The sequence below is a fragment of the Pseudophryne corroboree genome, chromosome 7, assembly GCF_028390025.1.
Source record: "Pseudophryne corroboree isolate aPseCor3 chromosome 7, aPseCor3.hap2, whole genome shotgun sequence".
NCBI lineage: Eukaryota > Metazoa > Chordata > Amphibia > Anura > Myobatrachidae > Pseudophryne > Pseudophryne corroboree.
The window spans coordinates 317,095,999-317,117,299 of NC_086450.1; the positions used below are offsets into that span (position 1 = coordinate 317,095,999).

At 44.1% G+C, this 21,301-nt stretch overlaps 1 protein-coding gene across 3 annotated transcripts in view; it reads left to right on the top strand.

Annotated features, from left to right (window-relative positions):
- CIITA (class II major histocompatibility complex transactivator) overlaps window positions 1–21,301 on the top strand; it is a 234,643-nt gene that overhangs the window by 67,320 nt on the left and 146,022 nt on the right. For all 3 annotated transcript variants that reach the window (XM_063934288.1, XM_063934287.1, XM_063934289.1), the window contains exons 3-4: window positions 2,916–2,969; window positions 4,977–4,997. In XM_063934288.1, the coding sequence (XP_063790358.1) occupies window positions 2,916–2,969; window positions 4,977–4,997 (75 nt within the window). The remainder of the gene's footprint in view (window positions 1–2,915; window positions 2,970–4,976; window positions 4,998–21,301) is intronic.

Consider the following 21,301-nt stretch of genomic DNA (forward strand, 5'->3'; position numbering starts at 1 on the left):
GGACTGGAGTTACAACAATTTCTCATCAAAGGCTGTAGCAACTGTTGCAATCTGTTTATTTATTCAATAGACCAGACGGGTCTATGTGGTATTACACAAGTTACATTGTCTCTATTTCAACTACAAAGTTGCAATGAATTTTGATTGTTCTATCAGTGTGCCTGAGCTTATATATTGTTTTAGCAGTTAATGTCTATGTGTTAATAAATTTCTTTTTATTTAAATATATTAGCAAGTTCCATGTGTGCTGAATTGGGTACAAGCAGACACCTATGTATATACTTTTGATAATTTAAATACAAACATTTATACACCAAGCGCAATACACTTTTTATATTTTCTTGATATATGGAACAGCAACTGCTTCTGGGTGGTGGTGGTGGTGGTGGTGGTGGTGGTAGTGGTGACGGGGTTATGACACTGGAACTTATTTATGGGCCAATTATGGAATCTGATGGGTGGTGATTTTGGTACTTTATGGAGTTTTTTCTCTGGGCATATGTCTATTATGCTGATTTTGTTACAATTTTTAAACAATTTTATTTGGATTATATTATCCTGATGTGCGCTTTTTATTGCTTCCTCTAATCAAGACAGGCTTGTGACTTTTTTTTTCCGTGGTGTTGTCTCCCTAGGCAGACCCTACTCTCTAAGACTGGGACCTGTAAAGTTATTTTCATCTTATATGCCACTCTTGTCTCTTTAGCTTCCTCTAAATAATTATTATCCTGTAAAACTGAGGGAGATATTCAATTAGCCCCAGTTATTTTTTGGGTGCAATAAATGGGACTTTTTCATGATTTTTTTAATCCCAGATAATAGTTGCAGCCAGGCTTCGGGGCTAGTTAGATAGCCCCAGGGAATCAGCTACCACGCTGTAAGTGCCATTAGGTGATATTTATTACAGTCCGCAAATAAAATGCGGTTGTGATGTGAAAAATTCAACTGAATTTACAGTGCAATATTTGTCTACATCGCAAGAATGTATTCAAAATTGCAACACGCGGCTGAGCTTGTGAGAGCTTTGTCCCTGCGAAACCCCTCCTCGCACCTTCATTGTACTCATGCCCCCACTGCCACGCCCCCCAGGTATCGCTGTGCTCCTGTCCCCTTCTGCTCCCTGATTATAATAGAAAATAGATCAAATTAAACTTACCTGCACCAGAATCAGTCATAGGTGGGCTCCTTTCTGTGACCCAGTCAGCTGATTTGTGAGGTCAGCTGAGGTGAATTTAAAGTCCCAGCCAGCCCCTTAGCTGACCGGGTCAAAGAGAAGGAATCCACCAATCCCTGAATGATGGTATGTTTAATTTGATTTATTTTCTATTATACCTGTTTCTCTGTGATCAGCCTGTGGTCTATTAGACACACAGGCTAATCACAGAAGCCATTTCTAGGCCCTGCTCTGTCTGTCAGCATGCACAAATGGCTACGTAGAGTAGGGGAAACGGAGGGAAGCCTGCATATTGCCATCTGAAGATGGCATTCTTATTGCAAGGTTCCCTCTGGTATTTTTAATTTTAATTTACATTTAGTAAATCTCAAATAGATCACATTTCCCATGACAAGTATGATAAATGCGATCTGCATACTAAAGAATGCAAATTTAAGCCCTTTGATACATTTAAGTTGATACTAAAACTAAACACCTGTTTTCACGTTATTTTGTAAAAAAAATTATGGATAAATATGTCCCTAAATTAGAGGTGGATTTGCGACTCTTCCTGATGAGATGTGGGGCTGGATGTAATGAAGTCCGAGTTGGCTGGAGGTGCGGGTTCCCGACCGAACTCGGACGTTTTTTTAGCAGCAATCATTTACAAGGCATGGTTATTCCATGTACATAATTTCCGCTTTAAAAAACTTTGAGTTTGGCCAGGAACCCGCACCTCCGGCCAACTCGGACTTCATTACATCCGGCCCATGGGGGTCATTCCGAGTTGTTCGCTCGTTATTTTTTTTTCGCAACGGAGCGATTAGTCGCGAATGCGCATGCGCAATGTCCGCAGTGCGACTGCGCCAAGTAAATTTGCTATGCAGTTAGGAATTTTACTCACGGTTTTTTCTTCGTTCTGGTGATCGTAATGTGATTGACAGGAAGTGGGTGTTTCTGGGCGGAAACAGGCTGTTTTATGGGTGTGTGTGAAAAAACGCTACCGTTTCTGGGAAAAACGCGGGAGGGGCTGAAGAAACGGAGGAGTGTCTGGGCGAACGCTGGGTGTGTTTGTGACGTCAAACCAGGAACGACAAGCACTGAACTGATCGCAGATGCCGAGTAAGTTTGAAGCCATGTCTTATGTTAGATATCAACATTTTCACAGAGCTTAATTACACCCTGGAAATTGTGTAAGATACTGTAGATACTCTCAGAGATTTTAGGTATCTTAGATGCCCCAAGTCTAAGAATGCATTTGCCATATGCTACCAGTACTACCTCCATCTCTTTACATGGAATTTCACTATATTAACTATCTTACTATTGTTTATTATTATTATTATTATTATTATTATTATTATTATGTTTTTAATTTGATGCAAAAAACGCACCATAGCGATCAGGTCTGAATTACCCCCATGGTTTCATGTTATATTAATTTACATTGCTCTGAAATGATATGTTTATATTTTTTCATGTGTATTACTATAAAAATGGAATTGCCAATAGCAAGTATCATCTATTATGCTGATATGCTTTGTATGTCTGCTTGTATGCCACACTCCTTCTATTTGTTTACCATTCACCTTGAAAACATGGAATGCATTGCAGAAATGAATGCATTGAATGCATTACAACTTATGGGAAGGTAAAATATAGTGAAGGTATTATTATTATTATTAATACAGGGCTAAAAAATTGCATAGTGCTTCACAATATTTATTCATCCACAATAATTTATACTTATATTTCTTATTAGATAACCATCTTCTTGAGGATACACTTCCAATCAGTGACTTGGAGCAACTCACAGGTGAGGAAATAAGGAATTCATGCACTCTGTTGTTTGGCTCTGCGGAATTTGCAGAAGTTCTGGCAATTTTTGGTCAATTATCCGCCCTCAGTAGTATGATTGGGGTGTAATTGAGGACCAATGGATGTCTTAGAACTGTGCTAGACAGACATATACATTTATTACATTCTATATACACCATAAATATAAACAGAATAATATTAACACTATACTGAGGACAACACAAATCATACAGACCAAAATATATAAATACATCTCTCTCTCTCTCTCTCTCTGTATATATATGTGTATATATATATATATATATATATATATATATAAAATTGCCAGTTAGTTATTTAGCGCACACATAATCCACAGCGCTATACATAGAATATTTGGCGATTCACATCAGTCCCTGTTCCAGCGTAACTTACAGTCTATATTCCCTACCACATGTACCTGCACACACATTCACACTAGGGTTAATTTTTTTAGGATCCAGTTGACCTACCAGTATACTTTTGGATTGTGGGAGGAAACTGGAGCACCCGGAGAAAACCCTTGCAAGCATAGTGAGAATATGCAAACTCCACACAGTTAGAGCCAGGGCTATTTTGGGTCCAGAATGCTCCGAAACGCCGTTCCTGAAGGTTTCTTGTAAAATGACCTTATTTGGAACGGCGTTCCGGAACCTCTGTGGCCTGCCCAAAGCGGTGGGGTCCTGGGGACAGGACCGGCTGTAGTGGTTAAAGGGCGTTGGGTGCACAGCTATTTAAAATATGACCGACAGTGGCGGCTGCCAGCCCATGAGCTTTGATTGACTGACATGTTTGGTGAGCTTTGATTGGCTCACAAGCCACCACCATATTTGAAATGTCCGCCGGATGGACTCGGCGACGGCAGCAGCAGGTACCGCGCTCTCCTCTCATCTCTTCTCAGAGACAGCGGCAGCGGAGGAGGCGGCCATAACCAGTGAGCATTACTGGGGGCATTCTGTGTATCTGCGTCTGCTGTTGTGTTTCAAGGTGACCAATACTTCTATACTGTATGTAAAGCTTACGCCTTGCTGCAGATGGAATAACTAATTAGCCAAATTAGAGTTAGCTATTATATTTCAACCCTGAATGTAAAAGGCTCAGGCTCTCCAACAAAATACAGAGCTCCAATCGCTTCCAAATACAGTATGTGCCAGTGGCACAGCGTCTATGGATAGAGCCTGAAAATTTGTCCCCCAAATGAAAAATAAAAACTGGGTGCACAATACTGCTACATAGCCTCCATTATTGGGGCCCAGTATTTCTCTTGCTCTCCCTGTATTGATTTGCTTGGTATTCCTGCACTTAATAATACTTGCCAATGCTCCTGGAAGGTGTGAGAGAGTCATGAAATTAGGAAGACTCTGCTGTTCTCCGATCAGAGTTGGCCATCTTCTGCTATCACCCTCTTGCTGACTGAAGTGGGATACCTGGTGACTGGATGATGCCATTTGATGTTATGTAGCTCTGCAACTATAAATAGTAGGGGTGGGGTGAATGTGATGCCATGCCCCCGCTCATTGGAGTGGGTTGCCCGTTGCCCCCTCCAGGACTATCCCGGTGAGGGCTTGATGAAAGTTGGAAAGTATGGGTGGTTACATTGTATGCCTTTCCCTGAAGTCCTAATGCCAACACTGCCCTCCGTAACCCTGAGATACTGTAATGCTGTCACTCAGCACATAACCTCCTCTACTATTAAGACATTTTAATTCCTTAGATCTCTCCTTTTTGCTATTTTATTGGTAGTCAGTCATCCTCACAACTTCAGGAGGCCTCCTACCTGACCAGACTGCATCTTCCTCCTGTTATGATAGGTGATTGTGCAGCGGCACGTAGTGCTGCATCAGCAGATAAGATAATGCACATACAAAACTGGATAGACTGGTACATTTTAATAAAAATTAACATAACATTTTCTAGCCACAATAGTGCTATGTTATTTATGCAAATATTCATTTAGGTTCAACTAACCTATTATTCTTTTTTACAGATTGCTTGGAGCATCCAGTGGGTAAGTTGTTTTTCTTTCACCTAGTGTAAACATGGATATAACAAATAAAAGAATAAAGTGTTGGGTGCTATAAGCTATTGCAAGAAGTTGAAATGCTCGCGCAGACACCTAATATTTCTTTTATATAATCAAATATTATTATCTATTGGTCCTTTCCCTTAAATCATTACAATTGTATATAATTTCTTGGGAGGTGCTCCTGGAATATAGTTCAACATACAGTAGGACCCAAAAAGAAAGGAAGTATTCCCTATTTTGGGCACACACGGACCAATATACTTATATTATCTATTCAAGTCATATGCTTATTAGGCAAATGACCACCAATCGTAAACTATAACTTTTAATATTTTATTAAAAAGCCGGCGAAGGGGAGCATGGCCTGGATGTGGACGGGAGCGGCAGCAGCTTTGCAGAGCTCCGTGCACCGGAGTCTGTTGGAGAGCTTTCTGACGCTCACACCTGGGTTGTCCTGCCTGCATCACATCTCCGAGCCCCCCTGGCCTCCACTCACCTGCTCCAGGAAGTGCTGGGAGCGCCCACTGTCCGCAACTTTGAGACCGCGCGCTGCGGCCTGCTCTGGGCGCCGGTCCGCAGTTTATATTTGGGATATCGCACCTGCACTCCGCCGAACCGCCACCCATCCGTGCTGGGAGTAGCTGGACTCTCTGGTGCGTGCAGATGTGAGCCATGAATGTTAATGTAGGATATCCTGACTGGAATCCCAGCTTCCAATGTTCCTTACTAATTTTTTCTGAATTTTGTATTTTTATTTTCTGGCTACTGCTTATATGTGACTGCATTTCACCAGCATTTTCCCTTTCCTGTATGTTTACACTGACGTTTCTGGCTGCAGGATTTATTCTGACTTCCCTTTTCCTTTCTGAAGAGTTTTCCAGGAGATAGTGCCTTTCCTAAATATATTTACAACGTACAGGTCTCCAGTTTGTATCGTTTGCTGCAATCACTATGGAGAAATTTATAACACCTGCCACACCGGCGAGACCTGTATAAACAAGCGGCAAAATTTGCAGAAGCTATTAAGAATATAAAATCTCAATTGGAGTTCACTGACCTGCAAGTTGTGGAGAACCAAAATAAGATAGAGGAACATGACCAAGCGATTTCTGATTTGTAGCAACAACTTGACAATGAACGGAAACATACTCTCCTCCTTAATAAAGTAGAGGATTTGGAAAATCGTCCATGCGGAATAATTTGAGAATCGTGGGCCTCACAGAATCCGTTAAGGGACCTGACCTGTATAAATTCTTATCTAAAGATCTTCTGCAAATGTTGGATTCCAAGACATCATGAAAGATTTTGCGATTCAACAGGCTCATCGTCTTGGCCCTGTCAGAGATACCAGATGCCCCAGAGTCGATATCTTCAGGTGTCTGAACTTCACTCATAAATCGCTGATCTGGACTGCTGCACGTAAGCTCAAATCCTTGGAATGGCAAGGCAATTGCCTACTTATATTTCAGGACTACTCGGCTGAGGTTTCTAAAGCACGTAAAGATATGTCACCAGTTTGCTTTAGGCTGGTGCAATCTCACCGCAAATTGCCCTTCTCTTTCCTGCAAGACTGCGTATCTTTACAGGTTCAAAGACTTTAAAGATTTTATGGAACCGGCTGACGCTATGACTTACTGACTGACTTAGATGGAGATTCGTCAGCTGTCCCCTCCGTGTCTACTTGATGTTGGTGATACTTATGCTGCATTGATCTTGTCTGATTATGCCCCTGTTGTCTGAATAGCTTTATCTATTTAGTCTACTGTTCCGCATCTAGTTTTCATATATATGGTTCAGTATACGGATGTTGCAGTACTGTTATTTGTTATGTAATGCAGTTGCTCAAATTATGTTATGTGTTATATAGTGGGTATTACGTATAGCCTGTATATTATCTCAGTTTGCCTATTATTTCATATGGTTAGGAGGCCGGGATTACCTGGCTTGGGATCTGAGTGATTCCATTTGTTCTGTTGGGTGGTATTCTGAGGGCGAAATGGTTCTGTTTATTGTACTGTTTTTCATTACCACTTGCTGACGTTGGGTTTACCTTTCTTCCTTTTCCTTTTTTCTCCCTCTTTTTCTTGTCTTCTTCCCCCTCTCTCGTATTTTCCTCTTCTCTCCCCTCCCCTCTTATCCTTTCTATATACATGTATGAATAATTTCTGTGTGGCTATTTATTTTTGTGTTAACTGTGGGCTACTACCGGAGACTGTATTTTGTTGCTGTTGTTTGGATTCTGATCTCAGCAAATTTATTCTGGGATTTTTTCTATAATGAATGACATTAAAATTTGCTCCTGGAATGTGCAGGGTATCCATTCCCCAGCAAAAAGGTGCAAGCTTCTTTCTTACTTAAAACTTTACAAAATAGACATCTCTTTTTTGCAGGAGACACACTTGACTGATTTAGAGCATCAGAAATTATCAATGTTGAGACTTACAGTAATGACTTATGCTTCCTATAACTCGAAATCCAGAGGTGTCGCCATACTGGTGAAAAAAGGTGTGCCTATGAATATATCTTTGCAGAGATCGGATCCAAATTTCCACTATGTGTTAATTAAGTCTGAGATCCATGGTATTCAATATCTTTTTTGCAATTTATATGCACCCACGTCGTATGATAAGAAGTTCCTTATTAAGGTTGTTAATTTACTATACCCCCATTTGGATTCCCAATTAATTCTCGCTGGTTATTTAAATATGGTTGTTGACCCTTATATGGATGGGCAGTCTACTGCTTCCTTACCATATCCGGTGCGTAAGTTTGGTATACAGTATTTAATCCGAAAATTGCATCTAGTTGATATTTGGTTGATGCAGCACCCTCTAGATAGAGATTTTACTTATTATTCAGCTCCTCATGTTATGTATTCTAGAATCGATTATTTATTGCCAGCCTCAGAACTGGCGGGTAGAATAGATAGGTCAGGTATAGAAACCCCTTCAGGTAGCTATAAACTTTGGCGCTTCCCTTCTTCCCTGGCATCCTCCACCTCATTTAAAGATATGCTCCAGTCCACCTGGAATGACTATATGTTTGCGAACTCTGCACAAATTTTGGACCCTGCATTATATTGTCAAACTTCTAAAGCGGTTCTCTGTGGTCAAATTTTAACCTGTGCCTCCCACCATCAAAAACATAGGCAATCAATACTTCTGGACTCTCAAACAACTTTAACACAGGCTTACCGAGCTCTAAGATTAGATCCATCCCCCACTTGTAGGTCACACTATGAAGAATCCAAATTAGCCATTGATACTTTACTGCAACAAATGGGTGATACCAGGGTGAGGTCCAACCAATTTTTATTTCACAGGCAATAAAAACAGTAAACTGCATTCCAATCTTTTAAGGAGTGAGTGGACTCTTTCTACTATTTTAGCCCTAAAAAATTCTATGGGGGAGATTCAAATGACAGGGCCGTCTATCATTAAGATTTGACACTCTTTTTATAATGATTTATAGTCTCAAGACCCAGTAGATGTCAATAATAAAAATATCTTTTGGAGTGAAGTCTCTCTTCCTACATTGACGGAATCACAAGCTGAGGCTTTGATTTGTCCTATCTCGGAAGATGAGGTACTCTCTGTCATTAAGACCCTTAATCTTGGTAAATCCCCGGGTCCGGACGGATATACTGGGGAATTCTATAGAATCCTCCAATCTTCACTCTCCCAACCCCTCACCATTCTTTTTAACTCTTTTCTTACGGATAATAAGCTTCTACCCTATTTCAGTGATGCAATTATTAAAGTCTTACCGAAACCAGGCAGGGATCCCACTCTTCCAGGTTCATATCACCCCATATCGTTATTGAACGTAGATTATAAGATTTTTACCAAGATTATGGCGGAGAGGTTCAAATGGGTGGTCCCATCCCTGGTACACCACGACCAAACAGGCTTTGTTTGGGGCCGCAATGCAGTCACTAACATCCGCAAGGTTCTTTCTAGCTGTCTTCCAACATTTAGATGATAATCATATAAATGATCTTTACCTTCTACTATCGCTTGACGCTGAGAAAGCATTTGACCTTGTGGTTTGGGATCACCTGTATGAGACTCTTCGCAATTTTGGTTTCCCACCCCAAATTGTCTCACTAATTCAGATGCTGAACTTGGCCTCTACCTCAAAAGTGCTAGCTAATAATTTTATTTCAGAGCCCATATGTGTACACAGGGGAACCAAGCAAGGTTGCCCCCTTTCTCCCCTCTTGTTCGCGCTTGCCTTAGAACCCATAGCTATTGCCTTGCGAGCAAACCCTTTGTTTAAGAGTATTAAATTGGGTAAAGAGGACCTTAAATTATAACTGTTCGCAGATGACATGTTATTGTTTGTGTCGCAGCCTTCCATTTCTATTCCAGCTATTTTACTTGAAATTTCCACTTTCAGCTCTTTTGCCGGCTATAAAGTGAACATGGTTAAGTCAGAAGTACTTCTTCTGACTAGATCTGATCTTCTGCCCCATTTCTTCACTCTCTCTTCATTTCATGTAGTGACATCACAACTGAAATACTTAGGTATTTTTATTACTCCTACCATTCAGAATATATATTCGGCTAATTTTCCACCCATAATCACAAGAATTGCTCAAATTGTAAAGAACTGGATGCCATTTCCCTAATCCCTAATAAGACGTTGTCGTTAAGAGTGTGTTGTTCCCCCGAATTAACTTTTGTGCTGCAAATGTTGCCTTAATATTTGTCAAAATCAGATCAGGATAAGTGTAATATTATTTTCCAAAAATGTATATGGAATAACAAAAAAACGAGAATAGCTCGAGCTAGACTGCTCTTACCCAAAGAGAAAGGTGTGCTTGGCCTTCCTGATATATATATATATATATATATATATATATACCTTTTCTTGTGCGGCCACTTTCCGGTACATATCTGATTGGTGTCTAACCCGTTCGCATTTTACTAATCTACCTTTAGAGCAAACATTGTTTGCCCCTTACTCCCCAACTGCATTGTTACATTTGCCGAGGACAAAACTACCTGAGTAGGTCAAACGTAATATTTTTTTCCAGGATACTCATAGAGCATGGTCCGTTATTCACAAACGCCTGGGGACAAATGCCTTCTTGACTAAATATTTGCCTCTCTGGGGTAACCCAGATTTCCCACCTTCTCTAATGACTCCACACCTACTCTCCTGGAAGTCTAAGGGAATAGCAATGATTCGGAATGTTTGTGACCCAAGTGGTGACCTATACTCCTTCCAACAACTTAAAGATTGATATGGTATTCCTAACTCCCAATTTTTTCTATTTTTGCAAGTGCGGCATTATATAAACAGCAAGAAGGTTTCTGGCTCCTATGGCTCCTTTATGGATTCTTTCAATCCGTCAATCATGTCCTCCCTTTTCACTTTGATCTCTCAATGCAAATTTAAGATAAGATATCTCTATAATGGTTTGATGACTTCATTTTCCCATGTGTCATGGCAGAAAGTCTGGAACGTATGCTCTCACGACTTCCCAGATTTTGTTACCTCTACTCGTATTGTGAAACAATTCTTATATGTTTATAAATGGTTGGTTTCGGCCCAACTACAAGAAATACATTTTAAATTTCTCAATAGGGCTTATATTTCTCAGGCACAGAGGAGTCATATGCATCCTGATGTACAAAGCACTTGCCCGAAATGTTCTGCTTCAGTTGCTAACTTTATACACAATGTCTGGAATTGCATGAAAATAAAAAAGATTCTGGTATAAAATACATGATTTCCTCCAACAGGTCACCAACATTAGATTGCCATTCGCTTGGGAACTCTTTTTAATGGCAGACTTCTCGGGCTGTGTGCCTTCCTTACTACATAGTTCTATTCTCCCCTTTTCAACGGTACTAGTAATGTTAGCTAAAAAACTTATACTATCTTTCTGGATCTCCACATCTGTTCCTGCAATTACACTATTGAATGCTAAATTACTTAATATCCTTTACTTTGACCGTAAAACGGCACTGATTGATGTTGAGAAAGGATTCGAGAAATGTAATAAAAAGTGGCGTTTTTATTTAGCATTTCTCTATCGTCCTAGTGGATGCTGGGGTTCCTGAAAGGACCATGGGGAATAGCGGCTCCGCAGGAGACAGGGCACAAAAAGTAAAGCTTTAGGATCAGGTGGTGTGCACTGGCTCCTCCCCCTATGACCCTCCTCCAAGCCTCAGTTAGGTTTTTGTGCCCGGCCGAGAAGGGTGCAATCTAGGTGGCTCTCCTAAAGAGCTGCTTAGAAAAGTTTAGCTTAGGTTTTTTATTTTACAGTGAGTCCTGCTGGCAACAGGATCACTGCATCGAGGGACTTAGGGGAGAAGAAGTGAACTCACCTGCGTGCAGGATGGATTGGCTTCTTTGGCTACTGGACATTAGCTCCAGAGGGACGATCACAGGTACAGCCTGGATGGTCACCGGAGCCTCGCCGCCGGCCCCCTTGCAGATGCTGAAAAGAGAAGAAGGTCCAGAATCGGCGGCAGAAGACTCCTCAGTCTTCTTAAGGTAGCGCACAGCACTGCAGCTGTGCGCCATTGCTCTCAGCACACTTCACACGGCAGTCACTGAGGGTGCAGGGCGCTGGGGGGGGGCGCCCTGGGCAGCAATGAAAATCCTTTTTTTTTGGCAAAAAATACCTCACATATAGCCTCCGGGGCTATATGGAGATATTTAACCCCTGCCAGAATCCATTTTTAAGCGGGAGACGAGCCCGCCGAAAAGGGGGCGGGGCCTATCTCCTCAGCACACAGCGCCATTTCCTCACACAGTTCCGCTGGTCAGGAAGGCTCCCAGGCTCTCCCCTGCACTGCACTACAGAAACAGGGTTAAATCAAGAGAGGGGGGGCAAAATTTGGCGAAATTGTGATTTTATAAAAGCAGCTATAAGGGAGCACTTATTATAAGGCTATCCCTGTAAAATATAGCGCTTTGGTGTGTGCTGGCAAACTCTCCCTCTGTCTCCCCAAGGGGCTAGTGGGGTCCTGTCCTCTATCAGAGCATTCCCTGTGTGTGTGTGCTATATGTCGGTACGTGTGTGTCGACATGTATGAGGACGATGTTGGTGAGGAGGCGGAGCAAATTGCCTGTAATGGTGATGTCACTCTCTAGGGAGTCGACACCGGAATGGATGGCTTATTTATGGAATTACGTGATAATGTCAACACGCTGCAAGGTCGGTTGGCGACATGAGACGGCTGGCAAACAAATTAGTACCTGTCCAGGCGTCTCAAACACCGTCAGGGGCGTTAAAACGTCCTTTTACCTCAGTCGGTCGACAGACACAGACACGGACACTGATTTCAGTGTCGACGGTGAAGAAACAAACGTATTTCCCTTTAGGGCCACATGTTACTTGTTAAGGGCAATGAAGGAGGTGTTACATATTTCTGATACTACAAGTACCACAAAAGAGGGTATTATGTGGGATGTGAAAAAACTACCTGTAGTTTTTCCTGAATCAGATAAATTAAATGAAGTGTGTGATGATGCGTGGGTTCCCCCCGATAGAAAATTATTGGCGGTATACCCTTTCCCGCCAGAAGTTAGGGCGCGGTGGGAAACACCCCTTAGGGTGGATAAGGCGCTCACACGCTTATCAAAACAAGTGGCGGTACCGTCTATAGATAGGGCCGTCCTCAAGGAGCCAGCTGACAGGAGGCTGGAAAATATCATAAAAAGTATATACACACATACTGGTGTTATACTGCGACCAGCGATCGCCTCAGCCTGGATGTGCAGAGCTGGGGTGGCTTGGTCGGATTCCCTGACTAAAAATATTGATACCCTTGACAGGGACAGTATTTTATTGACTATAGAGCATTTAAAGGATGCATTTCTATATATACGAGATGCACAGAGGGATATTTGCACTCTGGCATCAAGAGTAAGTGCGATGTCCATATCTGCCAGAAGATGTTTATGGACACGACAGTGGTCAGGTGATGCAGATTCCAAACGGCACAAAGGTGTATTGCCGTATAAAGGAAGAGGAGTTATTTGGGGTCAGTCCATCGGACCTGGTGGCCACGGCAACTGCTGGAAAATCCACCGTTTTTACCCTAAGTCACATCTCTGCAGAAAAAGACACCGTCTTTTCAGCCTCAGTCCTTTCGTCCCTATAAGAGTCATATCTGCCCAGGGATAGAGGAAAGGGAAGAAGACTGCAGCAGGCAGCCCATTCCCAGGAACAGAAGCCTTCCACCGCTTCTGCCAAGCTCTCAGCATGACGCTGGGACCGTACAGGACCCCTGGATCCTACAAGTAGTATCCCAGGGGTACAGATTGGAATGTCGAGACGTTTCCCCCTCGCAGGCTCCAGAAGTCTGCTTTACCAAGGTCTCCCTCCGACAAGGAGGCAGTATGGGAAACAATTCACAAGCTGTATTCCCAGCAGGTGATAATCAAATTACCCCTCCTACAACAAGGAAAGGGGTATTATTCCACACTATATTGTGGTACTGAAGCCAGAAGGCTAGGTGAGACCTATTCTAAATCTAAAAAAATTTGAACACTTACAAAGGTTCAAATCAAGATGGAGTCACTCAGAGCAGGGATAACGAACCAGGAAGAAGGGGACTATATAGTGTCCCGGGACATCAGGGATGCTTACCTCCATGTCCCAAATTTGCCCTTCTCACTAAGGGTACTTCAGGTTCGTGGTACAGAACTGTCACTATCAGTTTCAGACGCTGCCGTTTGGATTGTCCACGGCACCCCGGGTCTTTACCAAGGTAATGGCCGAAATGATGATTCTTCTTCGAAGAAAAGGCGTCTTAATTATCCCTTACTTGGACGATCTCCTGATAAGGGCAAAGTCCAGGGAACAGTTGGAGGTCGGAGTAGCACTATCTCGGATACTGCTACAACAGCACGGGTGGATTCTAAATATTCCAAAATCGCAGCTGATCCCGACGACACGTCTGCTGTGCCTAGGGATGATTCTGGACACAGTCCAGAAAAAGGTGTTTCTCCCGGAAGAGAAAGCCAGGGAGTTATCCGAGCTAGTCAGGAACCTCCTAAAACCAGGAAAAGTGTCAGTGCATCATTGCACAAGGGTCCTGGTAAAAATGGTGGCTTCCTACGAAGCAATTCCATTCGGCAGATTTCACGCAAGAACTTTTCAGTGGGATCTGCTGGACAAATGGTCCGGATCGCATCTTCAGATGCATCAGCGGATAACCCTATATCCAAGGACAAGGGTGTCTCTCCTGTGGTGGTTACAGAGTGCTCATCTTCTAGAGGGCCGCAGATTCGGCATTCAGGATTGGATGCGGGTGACCACGGAGGCCAGCCCGAGAGGCTGGGGAGCAGTCACACAAGGAAAAAATTTCCAGGGAGTGTGATCAAGTCTGGAGACTTTTCTCCACATAAATATACTGGAGCTAAGGGTAATTTTATAATGCTCTAAGCTTAGCAAGACCTCTGCTTCAAGGTCAGCCGGTATTGATCCAGTGGGAAAAACATCACGGCAGTCGCCCACGTAAACAGACAGGGCGGCACAAGAAGCAGGAGGGCAATGGCAAAAACTGCAAGGACTTTTCGCTGGGCGGAAAATCATGTGATAGCACTGTCAGCAGTGTTTCATTCCGGGAATGGAAACTGGGAAGCAGACTTCCTCAGCAGGCACGACCTCCACCCGGGAGAGTGGAAACTTCATCGGGTAGTTTTTCCACATGATTGTGAACCGTTGGGAAATACCAAAGGTGGACATGATGGCGTCCCGTCTGAACAAAAAACGGGACAGGTATTGCGCCAGGTCAAGAGACCCTCAGGCAATAGCTGTGGACGTTCTGGTAACACCGTGGGTGTACCAGTCGGTGTATGTGTTCCCTCCTCTGCTTCTCATACCTAAGGTACTGAGAATTATAAGACGTAGAGGAGTAAGAACTATACTCATGGCTCCGGATTGGCCAAGAAGGACTTGGTACCCGGAACTTCAAGAGATGCTCACAGAGGACTTATGGCCTCTGCCGCTAAGAAGGGACTTGCTTCAGCAAGTACCATGTCTGTTCCAAGACTTACCGCAGCTGCGTTTGACGGCATGGCGGTGGAACGCCGGATCCTAAGGGAAAAAGGCATTCCGGAAGAGGTCATTCCTACCCTGGTCAAAGCCAGGAAGGAGGTGACCGCACAACATTATCACCACATGTGGCGAAAATATGTTGCGTGGTGTGAGGCCAGGAAGGCCCCACGAAGAAATTTCAACTCGGTCGATTCCTGCATTTCCTGCAAACAGGAGTGTCTATGGGCCTCAAATTGGGGTCCATTAAGGTTCAAATTTCGGCCCTGTCGATTTTCTTCCAGAAAGAATTGGCTTCAGTTCCTGAAGTCCAGAAGTTTGTCAAGGGAGTATTGCATATACAACCCCCTTTTGTGCCTCCAGTGGCACTGTGGGATCTCAACGTAGTTCTGGGATTCCTCAAATCACATTGGTTTAAAACCAGTCAAATCTGTGGATTTGAAGCATCTCACATGAAAAGTGACCATGCTCTTGGCCCTGGCCTGGGCCAGGCGAGTGTCAAATTGGTGGTTTTTTTCTCAAAAAAGCCCATATCTGTTTGTCCATTCGGACAGGGCAGAGCTGCGGACTCGTCCCCAGTTCTCTCCCTAAGGTGGTGTCAGTGTTTCACCTGAACCAGCTTATTGTGGTGCCTTGCGCCTACTAGGGACTTGGAGGACTCCAAGTTGCTAGATGTTGTCAGGGCCCTGAAAATATAGGTTCCAGAACGGCTGGAGTCAGGAAAACTGACTTGCTGTTATCCTGTATGCACCCAACAAACTGGGTGCTCTTGCTTCTAAGCAGACTATTGCTAGTTGGATGTGTAATACAATTCAGCTTGCACATTCTGTGGCAGGCCTGCCACAGCCAAAATATGTAAATGCCCATTCCACAAGGAAGGTGGGCTCATCTTGGGCGGCTGCCCGAGGGGTCTCGGCTTTACAACTTTGCCGAGCGGCTACTTAGTCAGGGGCAAACACGTTTGTAAAATCCTACAAATTTGATACCCTGGCTAAGGAGGACCTGGAGTTCTCTCATTCGGTGCTGCAGAGTCATCCGCACTCTCCCGCCCGTTTGGGAGCTTTGGTATAATCCCCATGGTCCTTTCAGGAACCCCAGCATCCACTAGGACGATAGAGAAAATAAGAATTTACTTACCGATAATTCTATTTCTCGGAGTCCGTAGTGGATGCTGGGCGCCCATCCCAAGTGCGGATTATCTGCAATACTTGTACATAGTTACAAAAATCGGGTTATTATTGTTGTGAGCCATCTTTTCAGAGGCTCCGCTGTTATCATACTGTTAACTGGGTTCAGATCACAGGTTGTACAGTGTGATTGGTGTGGCTGGTATGAGTCTTACCCGGGATTCAAAATCCTTCCTTATTGTGTACGCTCGTCCGGGCACAGTATCCTAACTGAGGCTTGGAGGAGGGTCATAGGGGGAGGAGCCAGTGCACACCACCTGATCCTAAAGCTTTACTTTTTGTGCCCTGTCTCCTGCGGAGCCGCTATTCCCCATGGTCCTTTCAGGAACCCCAGCATCCACTACGGACTCCGAGAAATAGAATTATCGGTAAGTAAATTCTTATTTTTTGCCACAAAATGTGGATTTACGCATTATGCAAATTTTGGACAACACTACTTGGTCACTTAAACATAAATTATCTTGAGGGGGCGTGGCCTAACTGGAGAGACGGCTGGAAGCAGGAAAGCAGAGCTCCTGCTAAAAACATTTAAATCTCCAGCTGCAATCAGCTTAACTGGCCCCTTCCTACCTCTACAGTCCCCCCTATCGCTCTGGTTGCCTGGGTACTTGGCCGCGGAGCCGGGAGACCGTTTTCACGGTCTTTGCGGGTTGGGGCCTGTGCCGGGTGCCGGAGCAGCGGGCTAAATTTTCATCCAGGGCCCGACAAGAAGCTCCGTGAGCGGTGTGGGAACCGGAGCTGCCCGCGACAACCGGAGCGTCTGGACTCACTCACCCCTGTCTGCCGTGAAGCCTCTGGGACCCCCCCTGTAACAAGGTTGGTGCCCCGTGGAGAGCCTGCTGACACCCGGCGCTCGAAGAGACGGAGGGACCCGCGAGGCCGCACTTCCGATGCTGCGGCAGCGCGGCTCTCTCCCTGCCAGACGCGGACTCACTGTGAGGTGGCTGTGTCCTCCCTGCACCCCTCTCCCCCTGACAATATAAGCTGCTGCTGCTGGATGGGATGGAAGGGGTCTGTGTAATTGAAGAAACCTATGAGCTCCACAGTTAAAAGGGAAGGCTGGGGGAGACCAACTGACACACTACAAGAATAACAGAAGCACCACAGACCTACTAAGCCTCACTTCCCTTCATCCTCAGCTGATCAAATCTTTCCTCCGAGCTGGCTATCTTCCAGATTACATTGCAGTGAGATGGAATTGCCCCTATATCATCACTGTTGATTCTCAGAAGCGGTGCTGTTTCTCCAGTCTGTTGCCACAAAGTGAATTACATCTCCTACCCCCTCTTGTCGCCACGTGTGTGGGAGGTGAGAACGACTATCTCATTACTTACTGATTAATCTTTCGTGGGCGTGCTCATACGGTGATGCCGCTGGCCGGATTGCCGTTGTAATTGATATATTACACCACTGAATATATTTGCCACGCTCTCTAAATCAACCTGCTCGCCCTCCCGCATAGATTGGCGACATCAAATTTATACCCGGTTAACACAATTACATCCCGCTGACAACTTGGTGAACTACGCCCATCCTCAGTTTACCCTCAGTTGACACATTTCGCAGCGATATGTGAACTTACACCACCCGCAGCTGTGATGTAGAATTCTTCATCCTTTCATAGCCAAAGGCATACCATCCCATCTATCCGACCCTCATGAGCTCATAATTACTATTATGGACAAATTCTTAAGTTCTTCTGCACCAAAACCACAAAGATATAGGAGTGGAAATAAACGCGGGGAACCGAGCCCCGTCTCTCCGCCGCTGTCTTTCAATCCTGTCGGTTTAGACGGCGAAGTTGAATCATCACCTACCATGGCCCCAAAAGCTCCCCCCGCTCCTCCTTCCTATTCTGCAATAGTGAAAGCAATCAAAGAAACCGTGGAACCGTTACTGCAAGCACAGGCGGACAAATTTATGACCGCGGTATCAGACCTTAAATCAGAGCTTGGGTCTATGACTCGCAGAATCTCGGTGAATGAGAATAGGATTGGAGTTAATTTCAAAGAAATCGAAGATCTCAAGGAACAGGTCGTATCTTTAACATCTTCACGCCAACATATGATGATGAAGATAGACGACCTGGAAAATCGTTCGAGACGTAACAACCTGAGAATTGTGGGCCTTAAAGAATCACTGAAAGGCCCTGATCTTCTAAAGTTTTTACTCTCCGACCTGCCAGGCCTCCTAGGCATCCCGGAAGAACTTTCTTCGATGGAGATTGAACGAGCTCATAGACTGGGTCCGCCACGTGACTCTAACCAAACTAGACCCCGCCCGGTTATCTTTAAATGCTTAAACTTTAGACATAAAGAACTGATGTGGTCTGCGGCGCGAAGCCGGGGCCCACTTCACTGGGATGGTCAACGGCTGTTTCTCTTCCAGGATTATTCCGCAGAAGTCTCTAGAGCCAGAAGAGAAATGTCTCCATTATGCTCTCACCTAATGAAAAGTGGTATCCGATTTGCCCTCCTTTATCCTGCGCGACTGCGCATTTTCACTCCGCAAGGTCCGAAAGATTTCACTTCAGTGGACTCAGCTAAGGACTTTGTGACGGAGCTCGAAGGACCCATGCGGTCACCCTCAGCCTCACACCCGTCTTCTCCGAGCAGAGCAGACGATAACAGTTGAAACTTGATTTCAGGTCTTAGTCCATATTATTATGTGGGTTGATATAGTTGATGTTTCTCATCTATCGCGGGGTGGATTTGATTTGGTTTAACTGCTACCGTGTTAGCTTAGTAATCACTCCACTCTCTTTATATAAGGGTCATAGTGATGTTTCTTAAAGTTCATTATCTTGGTATTGCCTGTTGGTTATGCTGTTATTCCCTTTCTTTTTATCTTTGTTCTACATTGCAGCGAGCCCATGCAGACAGTATATACTGATGTATACTGGTGGGAACGCTCTCATATATTGTTCTTGTCTTAACCTTTATTTTTACTTTCCTTTCTACTTTCTGACTTTTTCTTTCTTCTTCTCTACTCCTCCTTCCCTGAAGATGCCTAGCTGGTGGGGGTGGGGATTGTCTGTGTTCACGATACTCTGGATTAATTATATAAGGAGGCTTCTTGTCTCAAGACCTGATACGGCCCTGCTGTATTCTCCTACTGGTGGTATAAATGTCACAACTTAATATAATATCGTGGAACGTTAGGGGTATTAATTCTCCTATTAAACGGAGACGTATCCTTACCTACTTAAATAAAATAAAAGCAGATGTCTCTATGCTTCAGGAGACGCATCTGACCCCTGCTGAACACGCTAAACTTACCATGCTTAGACAAGAAGTTGTAGCTTTTTCTTCATTCTCCTCTAAGGCGAGAGGGCTTGCGATCCTTATCCGTAAGGGGGTGGTCTTTGACATACATCATCAGATTATCGATCCTCTAGGTAGATACATTGTCCTAGATATAACTTTGGAGGGCACCAGACTGACCTTGTGCAATGTCTATGCCCCGGCTGTCTATGATAAATCATTCTATCTAGAAATAACAAATATTCTCCGCCCATATTCGCATACCTCCCTTATTGTTGGAGGGGATATGAATATGGTGTCCTCTCTGGTCCTGGACAGGAAGGGTGCCTCGTCCCAGAGGACCCGACTTCCCGGGATCAATCTGGATTACATGTCTGCACAACTGGGACTGATTGATGTATGGCGTCTTCATAACCCCGTAGAATTGGAATATACTTACTACTCTTCAACCCATAATTCCTTTTCACGTATTGATTATTTTTTCGTTTCCACTGATCTGTCCACCAGGATCATTGAGGCAACTATTAACCCCATAACCATTTCAGACCATGCCCCTATATCGATAGTGCTACAGGGTAGACTCACTTTAGGTACTAATTCACATTGGAGATTCCCTGCTGAGATGGCGGCTTCTCCAGACTTTAAAACTATGCTGACGACTTCCTGGGACTCTTACGCACTTAATAACTCTACCCACGCGTCTGATCCCGCCTTGTTTTGGCAGACAGCCAAAGCTGTCTTACGAGGAGACATAATTGCATACATGGCGAAATATAGACGAGACCAAGACGCCGCATATAGGACGGCACAGTCTGTACTCACTTCCTCATTTCAAAAATTTAAATCCTCACCCACGTTATCTAACAAGCAGAAATATAGGGACGCTAAGACCCAGTTTGATCATACTCTGACACAAATGGACAATAGATTCCTTATTGCAGGAAAATATAAATTTTGTCAATATGGGGATAAGCCTAGCCGAATGCTTTCCAATCTGCTTAAATCTGATAAGGGGCCCCAACATGTAACAGCTCAGAAAGACCCATCCTCTGGTATACACTCTGAAGGGAAGGCGATCACAGATATTTTTCACTCCTTTTATACCGATCTCTACTCACATAGCGACATCGAACAACCTACTAAAAACTCCTTTTGGGAAACAATACAGCTGCCTCAGATCTCCCCAGATCAGTCGGACTCTCTCACAGCCCCTGTCACTGTCACCGAAGTGACAGAAGCTATTAAAACCCTTAAACCACTGAAAACCCCGGGCCCAGATGGTTTATCCGGGGAATTCTTTAAATTGCTCTCTCCTAAAATAGTGGACTTTCTAACGGCCTTTTTTAATTCTATTTTTTCCATCCTTACTATCCCACAGTATTTCAACTCGGCCCTGCTTCGAGTTATACCCAAACCTGGTAGAGACCCGCTCCTCCCGTCCTCTTACCGCCCTATCTCCTTGCTTAATGTGGACTGTTTACTAAACTGTTGGCGGATCGCCTAAAATCTATCCTGCCTGAAATAATTCATGAAGATCAAACCGGTTTTATCTCAGGCAGACACTCGGTAACCAATATCCGTAAGGTTCTGACAGTTATACAGTCCCTGAGCAGGGTGGGGACAGGTGATCCCACTTTCCTATTGTCATTGGACGCCGAAAAAGCTTTTGATTTGGTGACGTGGGACCACCTGTTTGAGACACTCCAACGGTTCGGATTTCCTGACAGATTTATAGCCGTTATACGCACTATCTATCAACACAAATTTTCACAAACAGATATCTGTCACGGCCCTTAATGATCCATAGGGGGACTA